This window comes from Periplaneta americana, chromosome 15 (assembly GCF_040183065.1).
Source record: "Periplaneta americana isolate PAMFEO1 chromosome 15, P.americana_PAMFEO1_priV1, whole genome shotgun sequence".
Taxonomy (NCBI): domain Eukaryota; kingdom Metazoa; phylum Arthropoda; class Insecta; order Blattodea; family Blattidae; genus Periplaneta; species Periplaneta americana.
Window position 1 is genome coordinate 15,990,492 of NC_091131.1, and position 26,171 is coordinate 16,016,662.

The window sequence follows — 26,171 nt, forward strand, 5'->3', positions numbered from 1 at the left end:
AGTACAAAAAGAGTATGATACTAATAGCGTAAACTCGTTATGAATTCTGTCTAAAAATTGTGAAGATATGTCGTCCATATATTTTCAGTTTGACAACGGTTAAGTTGGAAGTACGTTTTGCCTGGAAATATATCCAGGGTACGAATATTTGCGGCGTAAATTATTTCTATATTTGGCAGTAAGCACGTATGTGAGCAATTTTCCTCACTTGTGAACCTCGCAAAACTAAGACTAATACCAAGATTATCAGAAGATAATAAGCGTGCTATGCTACGTCATGCTGCAGGAAACATAATTTCGCCGGGCATAAGAAGGTTGGTGTCGGCAAAAACAAGAAAAAAACATTCTGTATTAGACGAGAAGTCAGGAATTTAAATTTGTTTCTAGAAATGTGCTGTTCCTATAATAAATACATTATTAAGTATGCAATAGTTACGTAACAATTAATTAGGTAGGCCTCATTATCTAAAACCTTTAAGATAAAAATATACTGTTTATTATGTCTTGTAGGCCTATTATTCATTTTTCCTTATGCACAATGTCCTGTAATATTTTTCACTTTTGTATTGGTAAGTTTAAAACAGGAAAACAGTGTTTTTATACTAGATGGATTATTAGATAATTACATAAAAATTAATTATATTCTAGTTATTATCTGCAAAATATCTCAGTTAAGGAGAAGCTATGTTTATTATTTATTGTAGTCTACTATTTTATAATTCATTGCATTTATTAGATAGGTACACTCTACAAAACATGTTCTCATTTCTTGTTGTTTTGCATGAATGTAACATGTTATCTATTATTTAAAAACAGTTTAATTCATCTCGCAATGACAGGCCAATAGAGCTCACTTTGCTCACCCCTTCTTATTCTCTGCTGCTACCTGCAGAATAGATTCATTGCAAGCAGTGAGCACTTGATCGCACGCAGTACCGTCTACGTGCTCTTGACCTTGACATCGCTGTGTTATGTGATAAACTGAGTGTTTTAAGACATACTTGTTAGGGCATTTTTTGCATTTTTGCCTGTTTCAACTCATAAGAGCATATTTTGTTTTATTCGGCCATTTTTTAGGCATTTTCATTTAATTTTGGCCATAAATCCCCATTATTAATGTAAAATAATGTTTATTTCCTTTGATATTTTCTTTACATATTTTGTCCATTAATACCCATTATTTTGTATATTATTTTAATAGTTTTCTACACAAATATTGCCATTTTAACGTAGTACATCCCATGAAATGGATCAGTCCAACCACCCCTTCAATATAGACTCCTCTATACCTGCTAATTCCGGATAAGAGTGACCTTGTGGTAGATTACATGAAAACTAAAAGTAAAGTAAATTCATGGCGCTACAGCCCATGAAGGGCCAAGACCGACCACCTGACTGCTGACCTCACGTCCACATGTCGAAGCAGAGGTAAACGATCATACATGGAAACTACATCACGTAAAATAATTAATTACAGTATACTACTTAGAAAAAATGATGTAAAATTAATTTAATTACTGGTCTAAATTGAGAAGCTCTTATCATCCAGTCTGCTGTCCAAAAATCTGAAAGTTAGAATTTATAAAACAGTTATATTACCGGTTCTTCTGTATGATTGTGAAACTTGGACTCTCACTCTGAGAGAGGAACATAGGTTAAGGGTGTTTGAGAATAAGGTGCTCAGGAAAATATTTGGGGCTAAGCAGGATGAAGTTACAGGAGAATGGAGAAAGTTATACAACGCAGAACTGCACGCATTGTATTCTTCACCTGACATAATTAGGAACATTAAATCCAGACGTTTGAGATGGGCAGGGCATGTAGCACGTATGGGCGAATCCAGAAATGCATATGGAGTGTTAGTTGGGAGACCGGAGGGAAAAAGACCTTTAGGGAGGCCGAGACGTAGGTGGAAGTATAATATTAAAATGGATTTGAGGGAGGTGGGATATGATGATAGAGACTGGATTAATCTTGCTCAGGATAGGGACCGCTGGCGGGCTTATGTGAGGGCGGCAATGAACCTTCGGGTTCCTTAAAAGCCATTTTTAAGTAAGTAAGTAACTGGTCTAAATATCAAGTAGTACAAAACTTCTTTTCCTATTTTTTTTATACTAAGCCAATTAGCTATGTAAGATCAATTTTAGGGCATTTTTAAGGGAATTTTTGAAAGATTTTAGGTCATAAATGCATTGTTTTTAGGACATTTTTTTCATGATTTATAGGTAATCAAAATCCTAGCCCTAGTGATTAGTTGACTTCGGATTTTATTTATTTATTTGTTTATTTATTTATTTATTTATTTATTTATTTATTTATTTATTTATTCTGGTGTAGTTAAGGCCATCAGGCCTTCTCTTCCACAACACCAGTGTCCCTTCAGACGAGGCTACTTTTAGTGGCGCGTTAGTGGCGCTGCGAACGCGCGTCAATAGCGCTGCAAATAGACGACTGTTGGACTACCAATCCCTTACACCGTCACGACAGTGTACAGGCTTAATTAGAAAAATGTCACGACGGAATAATATAGAATGACGATAATAATAATAATAATAATAATAATAATAATAATAATAATAATAATAATAATAATAATAATAATAATAATAAAGGGCGGACCAGGGCAATTGTAAACACTTTTCACTGATTTCAAATATATTTCAACATTACACAACCCTCAGTAACGGTACGCATGACGAAGAAACATTGTGTTATTTTTAGATCTTTCTTTTCCCTGAAAATGAATTTAAAATAACAAGGTTGACTTTTTTCATCTTTTAATTTAAGACCCTTTAACCTATGATATATACCTCTCCTGAGCTTCACGATAACTGTAGTTACTATTTTTCACATCTGTGACAACCCTCTCTAAATCCTCTACAGTGTAGTTGGGTGGGGGTCTCTTTGATTACTGAAAAGTATGAAATGTGACCATAGTAAAACATGTTTACAATTACCCCCAAGCAATTAAAACTATGGGGCAAATGTAAACACGTCATAATTTAAAGAACTGAGGTTATGGGAGATCTCAAAACCATTGTAATAAATGGTAATTACTGTATTACTCATAAAAAGAACGTATTCTTAAAAAATAGCACTGTACGTTTACTTACAATGCCAAAAATGAAGGTGAAGCAAAATTCTTTCTCAACTCTTTTTGTAGACTCTTACAAAACACTCATTCACAACTAAGCAGTTACTCCTATTTGGCGCCAAACTGCTTTGTAGGTTAGCCAACATGTTAATTGAAATATTCCTCCGAATTAAAATTTTTATATTGACTGTTTTGTATTTCTCACAGCATTTCTTTACAATTACCCTCATCTACCCTAACCATAGACTACTAAATTTCTGGACTAGTGCGAATTACGGATATATTATTTACTAGCTGTACCCGTGCGCGCCGCTGCACCTGTTAGAAATAAATATGAAGTAATTACATAATTAATATAGGACGTTTGATCCAAGGAACATTCATGCTTGATAGAAGGATAAATCGTTTAATATGTTACTTAATTTAAATTGTATTTAAATAATTTCAATGCGGTCATTTTGGTCCAGAGACACTCATTTGGTGCAATGACAATTCCTTTAACATGTTTCTTAATTGTTATTACATGCAACCATAGTTTAACGAAGATTGACATATCATTTAGTTTTAATGTGTATATTTCATATTACTTGCTATATGTTTCCATTGAATTATGGTAATAACTTAATTTTAACCCTTGTTTTCTACGTCTTCAGTAAATGGCGCTTGGCCCACCATGGTTCTGAACCCTTCAGATAACTTAAATAGTGATACAGCATAAACAGTGATATGTAATTATATTTATTTCTTTCGAAAATGTAAGAGTTCACGATCTCCTATGTACCATTGCCATGGAATGAATAAATGTATTTTTTCTTCCTACTCAAAAATTTTATATTTTGCACATAGGAGTTACTGCAGGAACAACAACGCTATAATCTGAGACGGCGGTGAAAATGTATTGTATTGTTATTTTAAAAGTCTTGTATATCCTTAAATTTCACTCAGAAGTTACTGTAATAACATTATAGCATTATGTCCATCTAGAGAAACTACACTTTCCAATGGTGAATTAATAATTACACAATTAATTAGCTTTCGATATTACCACAGTCTAGTATATACATTCTTAAATAGGCAAACATTAGGTGGTTGCTCACCACTAGGGTAGCTAATATCGCCTTATTACAGGCAATGCAAAATAGTACCGTCACAGTCTATTGTTTCTAGCACCCTCAAACCTCAAGCTTCGTGACTGTATAACATAGTAGACTGTGATATTACTTCATACAAACACAGAAATATTCTCTGTAGGCTATGATTAATAGATTTCGATTGTTGTTGTCCAAGGCCCCTTATAGACGTCATTTGTTTTTATTTCAATACAGCGCCTTAGATGGCGTTGTTATTGTAATTTTAAAACTCAATTATCTCATTAAATAGCAGCCCCATCAAAATTTTGTATAGAATAAAACTTATCGGAAATCATTTTTAAAGAAACTTTTGTTATGTAACATTTTTCAGGAAAATTAATAGTAAGGGAGATATTTCTATTTATCTAATTCAGTTCCCGTTATAATCCCCCTTTTAAATGAAGTATTTTGAATGCCGTATAGCCTAAAATCTAAGTTACAACGAACTTAATTTATATTCCAATTTTCATGTAAATCGTTTCAGCCATTATCGCGTGAAAAGGTAACAAACATCCAGACATAATAATAATAATAATAATAATAATAATAATAATAATAATAATAATGTTTTATTTTCTCTGGCAGAGTTAAGGCCATAAGGCCTTCTCTTCCACTCAACCAGCCTTAATCAATACAATACATATTTAAATTACAAATATTTACACTACACTTAAAAGGATCTCCAGCAATATTCTTCAGTTTTAACGACTAGTAGACTACATATTTATTTAAATTTAGATAAACCTATAAGGTAAAGTAGTACGTAACTTAATTTATGAGCTAATTTAATTCAATCAATTATAATTAATTTAATATTTGAGATAGCTAGTAAAATGATGAAAATTAATTTGATATAAGCTTACTAGGACTATGTTACAGGGAGAAAAAAAAATATAAATCTAAAATATATTTATGCTCGACCATGCCGAAATGTAGTAATTATACACCTGGTAGCAGTCCTTTAATGCATGTCATTAAAGTACATCTACTCATTAAAGGTCAGGTCTTTCAGCCAATGACGACTCAGGTTACAACTGTTCAGCCAATGACAGGTCAGCTTTCTAGCGTTATAAAACCGCAAGTATCGATTATTCTCGGATATGCAATCGAAAGAGATTAGCGAAAAGTCACGGAGGCTGGAAATCCAATACTGTCGCAGAAGGTTATGTTCTGTTACTATAATAATTAGCGTTAATTGTAAATAATATTGAAATAAATTCAATTTGTCATCTCGTTTTTCAATGTCTAATTTAATGTCAATGTTATCTCTGTAGGTTCTTATGGCCTAGCAAGGTCAATGTGGACATCTGTTCCTCGGAAAAAATCAATACTTTCGCGTCTGCGCACATCTCACAACATACGGGACATTGCTAAAAAATTAATAATATCAAGTTAGAAATATTGTCGAGCATAAAAAGTCGTATGAAACTCGCCTATAATGGTAATTAAGAAGCTCGTATGAAAATTATGAAACTCGCTTGCGCTCGTTTCATAAATATCCATACTCACTTCTTAATTACCTTCATTATAGGCTCGTTGCAAAATGTACTATTCTATAATGAGAATATTAATGTAATTGCCATTAGAGGTTTTGTAAATCTATTTAGAGAAATTAATGAGAATAATAAGAATGGACATACAGACAGACAGACAGACAAACAAACATTTCAAAAAATCGATTTTCGGTTTCAGGATGGTTAATTATACATGTTAACACCAATTATTTTTGGAAAATCGAAAATTACCAGAAAAATTTTGGTACAGATTTATTATTAGTATAGATGTAGTAAAGTCCCCTTTATTTCACGTTACAATAAAATAATGCATATGAAAACAATATAGTGAACGAACTCACCTGTACCATTGCTCACTAGAAGGAATGTTGTGTTCCTTTCGTCGCTGCACTTCCACACGCCGAAATCACGTTGTGCGGGTTCCACTATTGTAATGGCGCACGTGTCAAGGTATGTGTACTCTTGGGTCCCCACGCCGGGCTCAACTTGCAGCTCGATGCCGTCAGGCCGTGTGAACTTGCAGTAACTGTATAAGCCGCCTTTAGTCCGTTCACAGCAGATGTCTATGCCCCTTTCAAACCTCTCGGACTGAGTCACTGATCCCACTAGTAACTGAGGCCATTCAGCTAAACAAATATGACATCGTACACATAATTGAAGTCACTGACTAGCAATAACTTATTTAGGCCCGATTGTATAAACCATTTAATCTTAGATCAGAGGTTAAATTGATCCTTGTTTCAGCTGAACTTGGAATTTTGTGTTGTATGAAGTCTAATCTGAGATTAATTTGTCTCAAACTAAAGTCAACTTTGACTGAAGAAATTTCTCCGATTAAGTTAGATGATCCAAGTTCAGTTATTTCTTTTCTGTTTGAACTATACGAGTGATAGATTGTGCAAATAAAATATCCATTATTATTAATATTAATAGATATGTTAGGTACATTTATATATATTTCTTTCAATTTCTTGCCTTAATACACAAACATTCTTATATTTTATAAGGCTCTATCGTGTTCAGCAATATCAAATAACATAACCTATAATTATGTTTATAACAACCATTAATTATTAATGGATATGATAGGTACATTCATAAATGTTCAATTAACTGTATTACTAAACGAAAATTGTCGTTTTATAAAGCTTTATTATGTTTAGCAGTATCAAACACCATAACATGATAACAACTTGGAGAACAGTCAACCTTCTTCTTATTGTCCGCCATTATTTATATTGCAAAAAAAAAAACAGTGTCTCCAACAGAGTGTAATATGGAAAGTCGTGAAAAAGTAGTTGTAAAGTCGCTAGATTTCTCATTATCAACAAAGAAAGATTAAATTTTGTCACTATGGGGTACTAAAAAGGTCACTAAATCCCTATTTAAGCAATATAAAAGTTAAAAGAAATTGTTGTTGAAAAAGAGTTAAAATCGCTAGATTGGCAACACTGAACAAACCTGTATAACATGGTCCGCGCATCACGTATTTCACCTGTTTATGCGATGTTGCCAAATCCTTTTCACGTGAACTTAGATTGCATTTGAACCAAGGTACTTTGATCGCAGAAAAGTTTTATACAATAGAAGAAGTGTCTGAACTCGGTTTACTTTTCGATCTTCGATCAAAGTTGATCTTTAGTCAGGGAGTTTTATACAATTTGGCCTTACTGTGTTAATATTATAAAAATACCTGGCTGACTTGTTTCGAGGTGATGTCCCTCATTGTCCGAAGTCTATGTAGTGGGGTCTAGCGTCTCCACCTCGAAACGAGTCAGCCAGGTATTTTTATAATATTAACACAGTAAATAAGTTACTGATAATCAGTGATTATAATAGGTCTAAGTGTTAAAAGAGTGTACAAAACAATGAAGAAATAGTTTAAGTTAATAATTTCAAGGGAAAAATTGTTCCGGGGGGGATCGATACCCGGTCCCGGAACAATTTTTCTCTTGAAATTACCTATTGAAGTCTGCATCACAGGGTGCTTTGCCTGAAAGCTAGATTTGCAAGTAGTTGAAGTGTTTCCATAGCCTAGGGACACAGTTGACTTAGCCCATATAATTGAGATTTCCTTTATTGCTAATAGTAATTGAAAAGTATACGGAAAAAACAATCAAGGTTCCAATTCTTATAATGTTGATTTTTATTTTTATTTTATTGGGTTATTTTATGACGCTGTATCAACATCTAGGTTATTTAGCGTCTGAATGATATGAAGGTGATAATACCGGTGAAATGAGTCCGGGGTCCAGCACCGAAAGTTACCCAGCATTTGCTCGTATTGGGTTGAGGGAAAACCCCGGAAAAACCTCAACCAGGTAACTTGCCCCGACCGGGATTCGAACCCGGGCCACCTGGTTTCGCGGCCAGACGCGCTGATCGTTACTCCACAGGTGTGAACTATAATGTTGATGTCATCATCTAATTCAGTATATTATTTCAAAATATATTGCTGTTCGTAATGAAAAAATAGGAGATGATGACTGTATCCCTGGTGAAAATTCTCTCTTACCAGTTTTGATAAGAAAAACACATATTTTTTTTCAGTAATATACTGAATTAGATTATGACATCACTCTCAAGAGAATTGTGACTGATTGTTTTTCACATTTAGGTTACTTTTCAAGTTCTTTATAAATAATTGATTAAATGGCGATCTTACTCGTGTTAATTATGTAAGCATGTGTGGCTTACAGCTGTTTCGGTGTTACTTGACACCATCCTCAGAGCCTACTAGATCTTGGCGCTATCTCAACTTCGCTGCCTGTTGTGTGGGTGCGTTCGTGTGATGAAGATTAGTGTGTGTGCTCTGAAATTGATCTGTATGTTGAGAATTTGATCAGGGTGTGTTTTAGTGTCTGTACATTTCATATTGTTCTAGTGTGTGAGTTTTTGGTTTTTGGGTTGTATGTGTAGGATTTCAATGTCTGTATTTATGTTATTATTTATATTCCAGTGTTAAAAGTAGTGTACGAAAGATTCAACATGGATTCTTTATAAAGTTTATAAGAACGATTACTCTATACATGTTAAAATTTTAAAGGTCTTTTAGAATAACTATTCCTCGTTTTCAGATGTGCTGGGGGGCATGTAATTTAATCAATTAAAATGGAGAATCTTTCATAGGTTTTAAAACTTTTTTTAAAGTTTACTGAGTACACCTGGAAATATTCGGTTTTGAAGGAATTCCTTGCGATATTAAAACCTTCATTGTTATATCCCCCCATTAATTTCTCCTTTTTCTTTTTCTATTATCTATTTTTCTATCTTTTTCTAAATTGTAGCAAATTAAATGCCAATTTTATCCCGTAGACGTAACTTTGGCACGCCCATTTTTTATTTTATTTTATCAATCACGTACTAGTATGGCAAACTTTGTCATGTAAATGCGTTATTACAATATAGTATGATTTTGTAACTATTTTATAATGCTAAATCTATACTTCATTGCATGAGTCAACGTTTAGGAAACGAGCGAAAATTACGTATGAAATTCATTTATAAAGTTATACAGTTATTGGATTCGTCAAAATTAGGAAAATCATGCCAAGCAAACAAAATCTAAACAGGGCACACATTTTGGGCCCGTCTGATTTTGACTTTACTTTATATGTTATTTATATTTTTTTTATAATTTCCTTTTCATCAGTTTTTTTCCCTGCTCTAAACTTACTCTTAAGGGTGATGTCATCTTCTAATTCAATATTACTGCAAAATTTATTGCTGTTTCTAATAATAAAGTGGAAAAGGATGAGTGTATCAATGGCGATATTTCTTCTTTACCAGTTTTAATAAGAAAAAACATTAATGGTTGAAGTAATATACTGAATTAGATGATATCACTCTTATTGGAAGTGTGGCTTTGATTATTTTCCCTTGTACTCTTCAATTAACAAAAAAAAAAAAAAAAAATGACTTCCGAAAATGTATTATATGTCTTTCTCGTGTTAAATATTACTGTACCTGGTTAACATGTTTCGGTCTGTTATTGACCTTCTTCAGAACTGGTTGTTGCTGGTCTGCTGTTTCCTGTGGGGGTGTGTTTGTGTAGTGTAATGTAGAGTCAAAGAGTGTGTTTGTTCTCAAATTGAGTTGTGTGTTGAGAATTTCATTTGGATGTGTTTTTGTGTGTATATTTCGTATTGTTCTAGTGTGTTTAGGTTCTGGCTTTTTGGTTGGATGTTGTATTTCCATGTCTGTTGTTGATGATGTCTGTGTAGGTATGGTTAGCATTTGTGATGTTTTCTGAATATGTGGGGGTGTTTTGTAATTTTGTTACGCTGTTGTGTGTTCTTTGTAACGTGTTTGAAATGATCTGCCTGTCTGTCCTATGTAGAAGTTGTTGCAGGTGTTACATTTGAATTTGTATACACCTGTGTGGTTGTATTTGTTTGTTTGTGTGTTGAGATGTTTTTGTAGAGAATTATTTGTTCTGTATGCGATGTTGTAATTTAATTTCTTGATTGAGGTTGCAATTTTGTGTGTGTTTTTGTTTTCGTATGTTAGTGTGATGTATTTTTCGTGTTCTTGTGTTTGTGTTGTATTCTTGTGTTTTTTGTGATTATGTTTTGTCTTTTGTATTATGTTATCTATTATGTTAGGGTTGTATCCCTTTTCTTGTGCTATGTATTTTACATCACAGCCATAACAAAATTACAAAACACTTCCACATATGCAGAACATATCACAAATGCCAACCACACCTACAGAGACATCAACACAGACATGGAAATACTGCACATCCAACCAAAAAGCCAGAAACTAAACACACTAGAACAATACGAAATATACAGACACACAAAAACACATCCAAATGAAATTCTCAAAACACAACTCAATTTCAGAACACACACACTCTTTGACTCTACATTACACTACGCAAACACACTCTCACAGGAAACAAAACGAAAGGCGCCAAGACCAGCAACAACCGGTTCTGAAGAAAGTGGCAATAACAGACCGAAACATGTTAACCAGGTACAGTAATATTTAGCTAACACGAGAAAGACATATAGTACATATTTCGAAGTGGTATCGTGTTAAAAGTTGTGTAATCAAGATGTATAAAGAAATTACATAAAATTATTTAACAATGGATAGTTTGATATCATGGTCTATGAACAAAAGGGATTGCTGTGCTATGACAATAATATTATTTCACGGCGTATCGTTTCATAATAATTAAAAATGTTTGCAGGAAATTACGGGCAGCCAACTTGGTATTAATATCTCTTTCAATAAGTGATGCCATACGGCATCGTAGGATAATAAGGGTTAGATGACGATTGAAAAAAAGTCTGTAGTTGCTTTTAATCGACTTACACGTCTCGACTACGCGGACCAGCCGAGTGGTGACTCTGGACATCATCTCTCCCTGCACCCAATACTCGAAGGTCCAATTTCCGGCATAGGCGTCTGTGACGACATCGGCCCTGTAAGTACAACCCTGGGCAGATGTGGCGGTTCTCTTCGTAGGAGTGGTTATCTTGCAGGTTCGGATGAATTCGTTATACTCTCCAATAGAAACGTTGCTACCGCGCTCCAACACCAGCGGCTCCTCTGGTACGAAAATTTCCGTGCTAGCTGCAAAATGTAATCAATCGGGCTCTGTAGTGTAAAATTACAACATTTGGTTCACCTTCCGTTTGTAACTTTTCACATGTACAGAATGTCCAATAACTCCTCCGGATGGTAAATCTTATTTTTTTGAGTTAGGATATAAGTAGATATATTAAGATCCCTGGCTCTTGAAACAATTAACCTCAATTATCCAGAAACTGATTGGCTTCATGTTTATACAGACGGATCCAAAACGGAGGATGATATTAATGTTAGTGCCGGTGTATACAGTGATATCTTTGCTTTCTATACAGCGGTAGGCACCCATAGGTCAGCTTATGACGGTGAAATTGAAGGTATCAGGCTAGCCTTAACTCAACTGATATGTCATCAAACTAAATTCAAGAATGTTGTCATCCTGTGCGACTCCAAAGCAGCCATAGAATCTGTAGGTTCCTCAGACCCTGAGTCTTCATCAATCCAAGACTGTCAAAATGCCTTAAAACTATTACAAGCAAAACACAAAATAGTGGTACTACAGTGGGTCCCCGGACAATGCAACTTATTTGGCAATGAGCAGGCCGATGCCTTGGCAAAAAAAGGTGCTAAAAGTTTACAAACATCTCCTAAACCAACACCCTTCCAACCAATAAAATTATAAATCAAAGAAGTTGCCTACAATATTCACTCCCATGAGATCGCAGAAAAAACATATGGCAAACACTGGAGAAGGGACCTTCTATCAATACCTAGACCAAGAAGATTGGCAGTCACCCATTTCCGCCTTGCAACTGGTCATGACTGCTTGGCGCAGCATCTCCACCGTTTCGGTATTTATCAACATCCAACCTGTACCCTTTGTGACCTTCAAGAAGCGATGAATAGGGAGCATCTCCAACGCTGCCCAGCTCTAAAATCACTGACTGAATGTGCCAGATACTGGGAAGCGAGAAGCCTCATGCCTCTGTTTAGTTCTTAGTTTTTAGTTCGTTAAGGTTTTTGTTTAGTTCCTTTATTAGATTTAATTTTAAGTTGTATGAAGTTAATTGTTTTAATCTTGAGGTTGTGTTTAGGTCAAAGATAAGTTATCTATGTACCTATCATTCGAATAAATAAATAAATAAATAAATAAATAAATAAATAAATAAATAAATAAATAAATAAATAAATAAATAAATAAATAAATAAATAAGTAAGTAAGTAAGTAAGTAAGTAAGTAAGTAAGTAAGTAAGTAAGTAAGTAAGTAAGTAAGTAAGTAAGTAAGTAAGTAAGTAAGTAAGTAAATAAATAAATAAATAAATAAATAAATAAATAATTTCCTTTTGGGTTACTAAAAGAGTTCCTCGACAGCATTTTTATGTTCCTGAAGTAGATCTACGTCTTTGTTTTCGGAACGATAGGTCGCCTGACACTCGGTAACTACCAAGGCTATAAATAAAATAGTGGAAACATTATCGGGAGGAGACCGTACATATTAGGACGTAGCAAAAAAAAAAAAAAAAAAAAAAAATCAAAAAGTAAGAGTGTACAAAAATTGTCTTGTAGTCTGTACTATAAGTAGTAAAAAACTAGGTCTCTGATTACATTTTTCACCCAGCCGCAGGAGGTCTAAAGATTACCGTATATAGTAATATGCATTACAAGAGCGGTATGTTGAAGTTTTCATGTTCGAGGAAAAGTTTGAAAAAGCGAAACGTAGTTGAGCTTTTTTAATTTCCGAGAATTGAAAGAAAACATACCGCTCGTGTATCGTACATTATTTTGTGCGAAGATCGTTTATTACATACCTGAAAGAGGAATTTCTAATTAGTTGCAATGAAATCTCCATCTTGGTTTCTGTTCAATGACGGCAAATTTGCAAAACAAAAATATCTATCTTCAACTTTGTTGCTTTAAAATGTTTCCTGTGTTTACTGTACTGCAGCAGGCCGTGATATACTGTACGTCTGTCTTTTTTTTTTTTTTTTTCCCCAGTCTATAAATGCGAACTTAAAACAAACGGTAAGGTTATGTAATTATTTATTTTTCATTTTAATATTTTAACAATATTATTTATATAACATATTGCAGTAATAACATCGGCAAGTTTGTTGGTTTTTTCACGGCTTCCTTAATGTTACTTGCATCACGAATGCAGTAACTTTAGTGGAGTTGTAGAGTTTACTTAATTTTTGCAAATATTTAAAAACAATAATCAACAGTGGAATTTAGGTGAAATTGCAGTGGTAAGTTTCCAATTTATAATTATTACTATATTGAACGTCTCTAAAAATAATATGTTAAAAGCCTAAAGCGGTAAAATCAATATGTCACTTAAGCGGTAAGAAGAGGGAAATTGTTATGTGTGTTAGGTTGGGAATACTGAATGTGGAATTTTACACTTTTACCCGCGGATTGGTTTTGTGAGGAAACCAAGCAAATACGCACGATCTCGCACAAAAGTATTTTTTAATTGTTTTTCCCATTGTCAATGAGGCTTAAGTCATTTCATTTTTTATAATTTTTAATTTACGAAAAGCTATTAAAATGAAAAATTTAAGTTTTTATTTCGTATTAAGGACTTGTGTCTGAATGGAATACAAGTCATAATATACTAAAATTACCTTACTCTATGCCGATGATAAAGTCATAATTTGCAATTCAGAGGATAATTTACAAAGAGAATTATCTACATTAAATAAAATATAAAAAGATTTTGGGATGGAAATTTCAGCACAAAAATCAAAAGTAATGGCATTTTTAGGACAAGACCCAGTCAGAAGTAAGATAATGCACAATAACCAATGCCTCGAACAAGTACAAAATTTCAATTATCTGGGTTGTGAAATATCTTGTCAAAATGAAAAAGATGTGAACAAGAAAATTACCAAATTTACACAAATTCTAGGAATATTAAACAATACATTAAAAGCTAAATTAGTACAAAATCTACAAGAATAAAAATATATAATACACTAGCATTACCCTTCCTTTTATACGGAAGCGAGATTTGGACATTAAAGAAAAAAGACATGAACAGAATCAAAGCAACGGAAATGAAATTTTTCAGGAGGACAGCAGGATATACTCTTTTAGACGGAAAAAGGAATGAAGAAATTTTAGAACAATTAGAAGTAGAGTCAGTAGAAGAAAAATCAGCAGATACAAATTAAATTGGGTAGATCATGTAAGAAGAATGGAAAATTCAAGAGTCCCAAAAATTATGATGCAGTTTAAACCTAGAGGACATCGTCGACCAGGAAGACCTTTAAGAAGACTGCTAGATGGGGCAGAAACAGGTCTACAGAGGCCTAATTCGTGAAGGATGATGATGATGATGATGATGATGATGATCGATTTGTCTTAAGTCATATTTTCTAACATTTTACCGGTATTAGCGGTTTATGTCGACGTATGCCCTTAGTAGGTCTATAGTCATATAATTTTAATGAGCATTATTCGAAAATATATTGGCTATTCCATTTAAAATAAGACAGTTGGAGTTACTTCTGGTTAAACCAGATGTATAAAAAAACTCTAATACCATTATTGAGTTCTTAGTATACGGCTATCCTAACACACCGAGTTTCATGTCACTGAACCATATGCTTCAAAAGTTATTTAGGTGGTGAGGGACTTTTAACTAACTCTGTAAATTTCAGAACATTATGATGTGATGTTACATGTTTACTGGAATTGATCTGAAAGAAAGCCGGCTTTAGAACGGGAGGGAAGAGAGCTGTTTATATTTCTAAATAAAATGTGACTGGGAGGGAATTGGATTGTCATTATCTTCGGATCTTATTCGACAGGGTATAGCCAGTCTCGTGCCAGAATCGACCGACTCGTTCCGACATAATTTTCGGTGCGTTAATGCAGTAGTCCAACTCGTCCCCACCTAATTCTCGACGCGTTAATCCAAAACTATAATAATAATAATAATAATTTATTTATTTATTTTATTTATTTTATTTATTTTATTTATTTTATTTTATTTATTTATTTAATGTGCCAATTACAGTTCAGCACAAATATAACAAAAAACATAAAACAAAAATAATTATTACACATAAATATAATTACAATTAATTACAATAATGACGATGAATGGATAACTAAGAATACTATGAGACAATGTTAATTGAGTATAATGCCTAAAAGAATACATAAATGATAAATCGTTGCCAAGAGCAAACAAAGTCTATACATTGAAGGGATCGAATTCGCAGCTATGCATGTTGGCATTTTTAATGCATCTGGAGACTGGTGAAAGAAATTTCGAATTTCTAATATAGAAAAGTTTGTGGGCTCTCATATATTTTTTTGGAATACGTAAGGTAATATTGTTTAAGAAAGAGTCACAGGATATATCACCTTTGAGGACTTTACAAAACAACAGATAATCTAGCTCATGGCGTCTAGCATATAGATTTTGACAATTAAAATATTCACATTTTCTCTCATAACTATACCCGGAATTAATGGGCAGAAATCTGAATGAACATAAGGATATAAATTTTCTTTGTATATTTTCTAATTTAGCCGAGTCCGTAGTTGTAATCGAGTTCCAAACTACAGATGCATATTCGAGTTTCGATCGCACCAATGTATAGTATAGCATTAAAAGAGAATCGGGCGTGGAAAAAGAATAAGTTATTGACCGTATTATTCCTAGCATTCTGATTGCGTGATTGTAAATGTAATCAACGTGACTATGAAAATACAATTTACTGTCAAAGAATATTCCCAAATCTTTTACGCAATCCGTTCTGTTAATTAGTACATTATTTAGATAATAATTAAATTTCAGTGAAGAAGTTTTTCTACAAAAGGTTATTACATTAGTTTTGGATACGTTAATTTTCATACCATTGTCTTCCGACCATTTAGCGACTGAATTAATGTCACATTGAAGTGATTGACAGTCAGTACTACTTTTGATTGTACGAAAAATTTTTAAATCGTCTGCAAATAATAAACAGTCAGAAGTTATTCTTTTACATATATCATCTATGAATATAATAAATAGGAGAGGTCCTAAAGTAGATCCCTGCGGGACTCCGCAATTTATATTATAAGAATAAGAGTGCATATTAAACAGTCTTACACATGGAACTCTATTACTTAAATAATTTTCGAACCACTTTACGTAGCTTACAGAAAGGCCAATATTTCCTAACTTATGAAGAAGGATATAGTGCGGAACTACATCAAAAGCTTTGCTGAAATCAAAATATATTGAATCAGTTTGTCCCTGCGTTTCAATTATTGGTACAATTTGATTTAGATATGTGACCAGGTTAGTGACAGTGGATTTAGTTTTAGTAAATCCATGTTGTGAAGAATTGAGCTTGTTTTTCACATAAAACGATATATGTCTGTGAATAATGGTTTCAAAAATTTTTGAAAAGTTATTTAGGATCGAGATAGGTCTGTAGTTTCTGACATCATTTCTTTTTCCGTTTTTAAATATAGGAATAATTGCAGCTTGTTTCCATAGTGAGGGAAATTCACCATTTTTCAAACTAATATTAAATATGTGGGCTAAAAGAGGAATAATAATAATAATAATAATAATAATAATAATAATAATAATGATTTATTTTAGCTGGCAGAGTTAAGGCCGTAAGGCCTTCTCTTCCACTCAACCAGCAAAAAGTGTATATACATATGCATGAACTTACAAAGAATTCAACAATTTGATTGAGAGTTACATGTATACAAGAGTTGTTTACGAATTAAACAACAAAATACTATGAACTATTAATTAGACACTGAAATAAACTGTGTAGCAGAATTAAGCTAAAATACATAGAATGTTACTATAGGTATTTCAAATAATATTAGATAATAGAAAGAGATTATTATGAGACAATTTTGAAAATACAGCAGTATCAGGATGATGTCTAAAGAATAAAGTAACAATGTAGTCAGTGATAGTTTAAATCAGTAAGATTGGAGTGAAATGCTAATAAGGTTATCTTTTAAGCTGTTCTTAAAGGTGTTTATTGTCTTGCAGCCCCTAATACTTTGTGGCAAGGAATTCCATTGACGCGAGGTGGATACTGTAAAAGATGATTAATAACAAGATGTTCTATGAAGAGGTATACTTAGCGTGCCACAGATAAGTGATCTGGTAATTACGTCGTGGTTAGAGTATAGATAGGAGAAACGAGACGAAAGGTAATTTGGTGTTGAGGTGTGCAGAATTCGATAGAGTAAAGACAAAGAGTGTAAAGTTCTGCGTTCTTTAAGTCGGAGCCACGAAAGACTTGCGAAGGACGGTGATATGTGATAATATCGTCGGATGTTGCACACGTATCTGACGCACATATTCTGAGCTCGCTGTAACTTGACTGACAGTTCAGAACTTAGGTCACTTAACAAAACGCCACAATAATCGTACTATAGAGCAGCGGTGGCGAAAATGTAATCGTGCGCCGAGCCACTGTGTAACCTGCAACGTGCATAGCACCTATGGAGGGAGGCGGACACCCGAAGGGGAAGTGAAGCAACTGTCTGACTCATTAACGGATTTTCATTTTCCTTACGTCAAGCACTTAAATATAATTTTATACAGTACAAGGCTACAAACTAATGTTTAGTACGTGTAACGAAGAAAGAAATGAACAATAAATGAACACTATCACAACCTAAAATTAACTGTCTTCAGAATGTCTCTGCGACAAAGTTTCAAAATCAGGAATTATGTCACTTACTGCCAGTCGTAGTTGATCACGAAGGTATTTGTCTGTCAGTCGTGATCTAAATTTGGTTTTTACTAATTTAATTGTTGAAAATAATTTTTCACAAACGTAAGTTGTAGCGAACATGGCTTCAACAAAGCAAGCGAAAGAACGAAGCTTCGGATATTCATTTTTTGGGAAAGATTTGAAAAGTTCAACATTTGTCAAGTCCTTACATCTAGCTTTCATTTGACATCACATAGTAAATCAGTGAGTTCAAATGGAAGAGCTAACTGCATTATTAGTACATCTGCTGAAAAATGGTCGACGTACAGATATGATGATGATGATGATGATGATTATGTTGATGATGATAACAATAACACTTAACCTTTTAATTTTTCATCAATAACATGTAGTATAATGCCGTTTTATGTTATACAACCGTTTTTCTCGTAATACTTGTGAACAAATCATACATTTAATATTCTAATCATATTGACAGCAAAAAAATGCGTCCTCCCATCCTACTTGCAACTTTCGTACATGGTTTCGAGAGAGACATATGCCACTCGCAGGTCAGAGACAAATGCAAATGGAACGGAGTTTGACTCCAGTGAGTGAGAGGGTGGGGGTTGAAGGAGGTTAGAAGCAAGCGAAATGCACAGCTATCACTGCGAGCCACAACATCTCGGGAGTCACGTTCTCGCCACGGCTGCTATAGAGTATAGCCCAACTCGTTTCGGGCGTGTAAGAAGAGATGAAACCAGGTGAAGACGAAATATTCCCTCGCACTTTGTGCAGACTTGGACTGCGCAACCAATTTTCAGGTTGATGTGGTTAAAAATTTGTCTTTCATGAGTAAAATAGTGTCCATTTTATAAAAAAAAAGCCATCAAATAATGAAATTACTTAAAAATAAATAAAAGTCCCATGCTTAAAAGTAAACAAGGTCTCATTTTAACTGCAGTTATGCGACATTATCCGTACAAATTGGAGGCGTGAGTATTACCCATTCTTATATTTGACCAGGTACTTTTATGATAAATTCAACTTTTTGCGGTTATGAAGCAGATGTTTGAAAGAATAATTTATACTGTTACACTTATTTGTCTCCCCTAAAGCCAATAGTCTGTGCATATTAAATTTATAATTATTTACCACGAGAATAATTTCACCCCTCTGACTCAAGATTTCACTCAGTTGCGACATTTTGTGATGATACAGGAAATACAGAAACGCGGATATCGGTGTGTATTGTGTGGTTGACGAGTAGGTAGAGATACTGTATAGGCAGAAACGTAGAACTGTCGTAACACTAACAACCACACATCAACATCTTTCGCAGGGTTGCCAATAGTCTGTGCACGAGAATTGGTTTACCACGTGAACATTTCACTTAGTCGTGTACATATGAGTAGTCGGTGAATTTGCAGACCGGGGACGAGATGCTCTTCGCCGCGCCTTTCGACTAGAAGGGAATGAGACTGTGCAAAGTGACCGCGGGGGGTAACTGATCCACTGCTAATATGAATAATTAATTATTGATAGATAGATAGATAGATAGATAGATAGATAGATAGATAGATAGATAGATAGATAGATAGATAGATAGATAGATAGATAGATAGATAGATAGGTAGGTAGGTAGGTAGGTAGGTAGGTAGATAGATAGATAGATAGATAGATAGATAGATAGATAGATAGATAGATAGATAGATAGATAGATAGATAGATAGATAGATAGATAGATAGATAGATAGATAGATTTATTGAGTAATATTATACATACAGATTTTATATTATCATAATTCTCTCTAAAATCCAATGCACGGGTCTTTTGACCGTACGTGCTTTGTACCCAAAACAAGTCCTCCTTTGTAGGTCCCCCCCACCTGTGATTACATCCAACTACTCTTTAAAAGAACACACATATTAAAATGGAAATAGCACAATAAAACACATTATATAATATATCCTAACCTAAAAGATATAAAAGTGTACAGTTGGGTGGATACTATTATCCCTCCCTCAATTCGCGTCACAAACTTCAACAGCTGAAGTTCTAATCTTTCTCGCCTTCAAGAGGAACAATCCAGTCTTTTGTTCCCATTCTCTATTCCCCATGAGGTCAAGACATGCAAACGAACTCCTATTCTGACTTAGCATCGAGGGTGGTAGATATTTTCTCCGAACATGTTCCAATTCGACACACTGTAATAAAATATGTTTATAGGAGTCATTTTCTTTGCAAAGCGGACAAAGACGCTCCCCTTCTTCTTTGACAATTTTATTACCCTTCCATGCCCCCAATCTTAGCCACGCTAAACCTGCTCTGCTGTCTTTGTTACAAGAGTTTATGTAGTCACACCTCCCCCAGTTAAGCATGAGATCTGATTGTAAATGTAGTGAGGACTTTTCCGAACATTGGAGCTCAATCTCTTTAATTATTAGTAAAGCTTGGCTCCAATCGTCAATACTTACGAATGACATCTGTTTTAAACTCGGAGTAATACGTGTGGGTTTTATTGGCAGTCCACAGCATGAATGATGCTCCGAAATCATCCGGAACTGCTATATCCACACCGCATTCACCTGAAATCAGAAATAATCACTTCCATGAAGTTAATTTTATCTTTTCTTCTCTTATTCTATTTATTTTGTGTCTTCTGTTGGCCAGTATTTTGAACGATTTTTTACAGAACAAATCTTAAGCATTTAATGAGAAAGGGGTTTAACAGAAATTATTACCTGCTTTTCCCCAATAGACTAAATTGCTAGAAAAATTTCTTTCCAAGAGCGGAAATTCGATGTTGTACTGAAACAAGCTGCACTCGGTCATGTCCACGACGTTGGTCGACAGACGCACAAACAAGTGGGAAGTGCCCACCACATAGATTGTATTGCGATGTGGAACGCCCTCAACTGTGGACAAAAAAAATCTTAACTCCACTAATGACAAATGTGCACTATAAATGTGAAACAGTACTCGGCGTTACAGATGACAAAATATAGTCATTCAAAAGTCACTTTAAAATTTGAGGAGTGATAAATCTTAAAAATTTTGAGGTAGAAAAGAAACTAAAATATCACTGCGTTGGGAAAACAGTGGGGTTTTGTCTTTACAAACAATTTCATCATGTCTTCAGTTCTGCTATTTAACAATAGTATATTACAATACGAGGTCGGGAAGTGCTTTTTACAAAATCGAGGAAAAGTTTGAAAAACGAGCAGGGCGAGTTTTTCAATTTCCGAAATTTTGTAATGCACTTCACAAACGTTTATTGTACAGTATTTTTTGCACGATAGCATATTTTGACTGTGACTGATGTTTGCAGTGTGGCGAACGTACAAACTTCACCATCAACTTCAAATGTGAAGGAGTAAAAATGATTCAATTACTTGTAATATTTCGTGTTCAGTTGGAATAATTTTTATTTCTTTTTGTTAAGTGAAATTTGAATTGCTTAAATAAACTTCATTACATTTCAAATGCAGTGATTTGTTTCGTGTAACTAGCACTGTGTTCTGCATATGAATTTTACATGCGTTGTAGAATTGTAGCATATAGAAAGCAGTGGTTTTCATTACAACCCTAGACCACTTATTTGTAATATTTCAACACACTTATCTAGATGAAAGAGGAGTGGAACTGAAAAAAATTCTCTCCGGCATTGGGATTTGAACCCGGGTTTTCAGCTTTACGTGCTGACGCTCTATCCACTAAGCCACACCGGATTCCCATCCCAATGCCGGATTGAACCCTCTCGGTTTAAGTTCACCTTTTGGGTTCCCTCTAGTGACCTACCCTCATGCACTGCGTCATAGATGTATGAGCAGTGGCACAATGTCCACACATGTGCAGAGGTGCACTCGTTATGAGTGACTAAGTGGCCGGGATCCGACGGAGTAAGCGCCGTCTTAAATCACTAAGTGATTATTTTTCGCATATCATATATTATTACGATGTACCGAAGTACATATGATATGTCCGTGCAGAAATTCTGCGTCATCATATGGTGAAAGAGAATTTTTCTCAGTTCCACTCCTCTTTCATCATATGATGACGCAGAATTTCTGCACAGAAATGTCATATGTACTTCGGTACATCGTAATAATATACGTACAGTAGAACCTCTATTATCCGTGGTAATGAAGGGTGTGAGCTGAACGGTTAATCGAAAAAAATCGGATAATCCGTACCATAGAAGAATTAAGTGTTTCATAATGCAGTATCGAAATTTTTCTCCGTGGCCATGTGTTTTAACACATTAGGTAGTGGATCAGAAGTTTTAAGTATAATAGCTCTGTTGGAAAGAGTGAGTGAAAAAAGAATAATGCTTAAACTGATCAGGAAGAGAAAAAGGAATTGGCTGGGTCACTGACTGAGAAGAAACTTCCTACTAAAGGATTTACTCGAAGGAATGGTGAACGGGAGAAGATTTCGGGGCAGAAGAAAATATCAAATAATAGACGGCATTAAGATATATGGATATTTGCGAAGACTAAGAGGAAGGCAGAAAATAGGAAAGACTGGAGAATGCTGGGTTTGCAGTGACAGAACACTATGAATGAATGAATGAATATCAATGACGGTTTTCTAAGGGTCAAGAAAACTTCCTATGATAGATTTCCGTGGAAAGATAGGAAAACTATAGGTCTCACGTTATAATTTATACACTTTATCCTTGTTTTTTTATTAAATACCTCACAGTTGTAACTCCAATCCCGTATTCCGATGTGAGATGAACCATAGTTCCTCTTTTCCAAAACCACTCAATTACATGCACTTATCTTCGATACTTACTTAGCACAACATATTGTATTCTTTTGGCACTTCTAGAAGACGTTTTGCAGAGAAATTAAACAGGTCACTCGAACAGTAGGTCATAATGCGTAAGGACAAAGGCTTGTATTATAATATCACTCTCTATAAAAAAAAATACGTACTAATGTATTGTGCAATACTCAATATTTTTTCTGCAACAAAAAAGGAGAGAATGACAGACGGATAATCTAACAATCTGTTAATAGGGTGACGGATAATTGGGGTTCTACTGTATCTAGGTTGGTAACTCTGAATTCAGTAAACTCAACTTTCAATCGTGGCGGCCGTTTGCTGTAATGACGGAAAGACACACTATCGTCCAAAAACATGCTCTTGCGTTACCGTGCACTCGTTCTGTAGTGCATCTCTGCAACTCACTGCAGCAGTTCAGCCCTGCTGGTGTTACAAGTGATTGTAACCAACGAGTTAGAAAGAGAAAGATATAGAGTGGTCATTGCGCCGCCATGTTTGAAGAAAATTGAACGACCGTCCGCCATGAACTTATGCGCCCAAAACAAAGTGGGCGTGGCATTAGAATCGTCAGCTGTCAAAATTTCGTTTGAAGCGAGGACATTTTCTTTATGTCAGGTGTAAAGATTTACTAACGTAAGTATATTAAGATAATATAGTAACGTGAGATGGAAAATTCGCCATTATGCATTATTTTTCCTCCTTACAAATAGTTGCTTTCTTCCTTCCCTTACAACCTCAAGACCCTCACATGTATTCTTCACTCAATAATCTCATCACTTATCAGCTTATCAAATAAAAGTTCTAATTCGTCTAACCATTCATGGCTGTGTTAGTACAGACTCCAAAACAACATCATTGTCATGTTTGTCTTGCCGTGAGAGTACTAATTAAGAAATAAAAGCTGGTGAATATCGTATTTTGAGAACTTTACTAATCTGATTTAAATTCTCACACCACTATTAGGTCCACATGATATGATGAAAGCCTTTCATTTTAAAATAATTACTGTTGGCTGAGGAAAACATCATAACAGTTATGTTATATGATTCGTGATTTCTCTTCTTCGTTATATCTGTGGACTCCTCACTTTATTTTTCATAACGCATTCACAATCACAGCTCAATGAGCACACCCGTACTGATCTGTGTTACTGAAACCAAAGCTGATCTGCTACTGCAGGTAATGTACAGCCCTGTCGAGTTCCCCTCCAAGCCGATTCACTCCCTCCAGATAGGGGAATAGGAACAGCACATTGCACAGAGACAAGTGCACAATGTGCAGGGTTTTGACATGCCTGAATTATAGTATTACTCTTTGGTATTAGTGAACTCCATACGTCTATTTCACCTGCAGTAGTCTAACAAGTAAGATTTGACTCACCTTTTTCTGGCAGGTAGAAATACTCCGTGAAGCTAGCTTGGTCTCCGTATTCAGCTGTTATGATGTACGGTTGTAAATACTTATACACGTTGGACAGGTGTATCTTGCACAAGTTTGGCTTTCCGCTGTAGGACATATCCTTACAAATGGGCGCTGTCCCCACGGGACCTGACCCGGCCTCGAACACACATTCCTCGCCGTCTGGCATTCTCACGGTGCAGGTCACCGGGGTGTCATCGGAAATACTGAATGATGACATGTCGAAGTCATACCAGGAATAGTAGGGAATATCTACTATCTTCCCACGGGCTGAAAAATTCGGATCAAAAAGTAGTTTTAGAGATCTAACAAGTTTCACAATTTTAGCTAAAATCAGCAGAGAACATTAAATGACCACAACGTTGAATTACGGATATGTAGACAGCAGTGGCTGCTCCCGCATATTTCTTAAGAGGAGGAAAGAAGTTAACAGCACGAAATGACACCTTCTTGAATGAAACATGCTACAAACTAGCCTACATGCATACATGTACGACCAGATAGTGTTCGGGTTGGCTTCCCTTTTGTATAGCAATAATCTGTTCTTGTAAAATGAGTTTCCTAAATAGTTTTCACTTCTATTTATTGTTGAATAATTGCACAAATTACCGTTACAAGGAAATTCACAACCTCGCAGCATTTTTGCATACACTACAGCATCACACGCGTTGGAAGAGACCAGCTACTAACACGTAACCAGAACCGTTTTACGGAAATGGAAATGAAAAATAATCTGTTAGGAAAGCGAGAACACTGCACCCACCCACGTGGTCTGTGTTACCACATGTACATTTTACATGTTCAGTATCACATGCTTTTGAAGAATGTCAGTTCTTGTAAAGTCATACTACCATTATTTTTCAAAGCTGCCCTTGGCCGATTAATTTTTTATGTTAAAAATAATGCAGTTTGGAGTACTTTCAATTTAAAAAAATATTGGTACAAAACTAAAAACTTGGCTGTTGTCCTGTCTATTAGACAATGAATGGAAGTGAATTTCAGTGGCCAAAATGATCTACTATACTAACGTAGAACTACTTCCTCTTTGTTTTATACAACCCCGACTTTAACTTTCAAATATCCTCGAAAGTTTCAAATCATGAATAGTACCCTATACATATAAAGTGCAATGAATGATATATTTTGATGTCGACCTGGTTGGCAAGTTGGTATAGCGCTGGCCTTCTATGCCCAAGGTTGCGGGTTCGATCCCGGGCCAGGTCGATGGCATTTAAGTGTGCTTAAATGCGACAGGCTCATATCAGTAGATTTACTGGCATGTAAAAGAACTCCTGCGGGGCAAAATTCCGGCACACCGGCGACGCTGATATAACCTCTGCAGTTGCGAGCGTCGTTAAATAAAAAACATAACATATATTTTGATTTATGAGTTAAAAAAGTTTATATGGTGTCTTTCATAGCTTTGCGTTAAAACTGTTTTTATTGTGTCTCCTCCAAGATGTGTTAGTCTGGTTTAATGCAACATCGTTAGATGGCAGCGGTAGTGAGCTTGCTGCAAGACTAGTCGGTTTCTATTTCCCGCCCATGCGCTGGTTCAGAGGAGGATCTCCTCCCTCTCCGTTCATTTACTTGCTTTAAAACTCTGCTTCTTTGTCTGGCCGCTAGTGCGCTGTTGTCTATGTATGTTAACTGCAGTAAAGGAGGAATGGATTGACTTTCCTCCACACAAACAATCTCGCATCCTTCTCACAGTTTTCTAGCAACACATGAGCGCGCGTGGTTTAAAACTCGATCAACCGAGGTTTCTTATAGCTGTGAACTTAAAAATTATCGAATCTTCCTCGAAATTTAAGGCACATATTTTATTTGGTATTTACTTTCAGAAGAAGAAAAATGTGAGGAGGACGTTCCTCCCTTCCCTCCCCCACTGGTAGACAAGTAGATAGATAGGAAGGGAAGCAGGTAGGTAGGAAGTTAGACTTACAGTATAAGTAGATAGGTAGACAAGTAGGCAGATACAAGTA

The 26,171-nt window shown here is 35.0% G+C and overlaps 1 protein-coding gene across 1 annotated transcript in view; it reads right to left on the reverse strand.

Moving 5' to 3' along the window:
• The window catches only part of LOC138714677 (uncharacterized), a 51,264-nt gene that overhangs the window by 19,530 nt on the left and 5,563 nt on the right, over positions 1 to 26,171 (reverse strand). The window contains exons 2-6 of the mRNA XM_069846740.1: positions 24,148 to 24,456; positions 20,718 to 20,891; positions 20,451 to 20,561; positions 11,064 to 11,324; positions 6,080 to 6,364 (exon numbers count right to left, since the gene is read on the reverse strand). Coding sequence (XP_069702841.1) covers positions 6,080 to 6,364; positions 11,064 to 11,324; positions 20,451 to 20,561; positions 20,718 to 20,891; positions 24,148 to 24,456 — 1,140 coding nt within the window. The remainder of the gene's footprint in view (positions 1 to 6,079; positions 6,365 to 11,063; positions 11,325 to 20,450; positions 20,562 to 20,717; positions 20,892 to 24,147; positions 24,457 to 26,171) is intronic.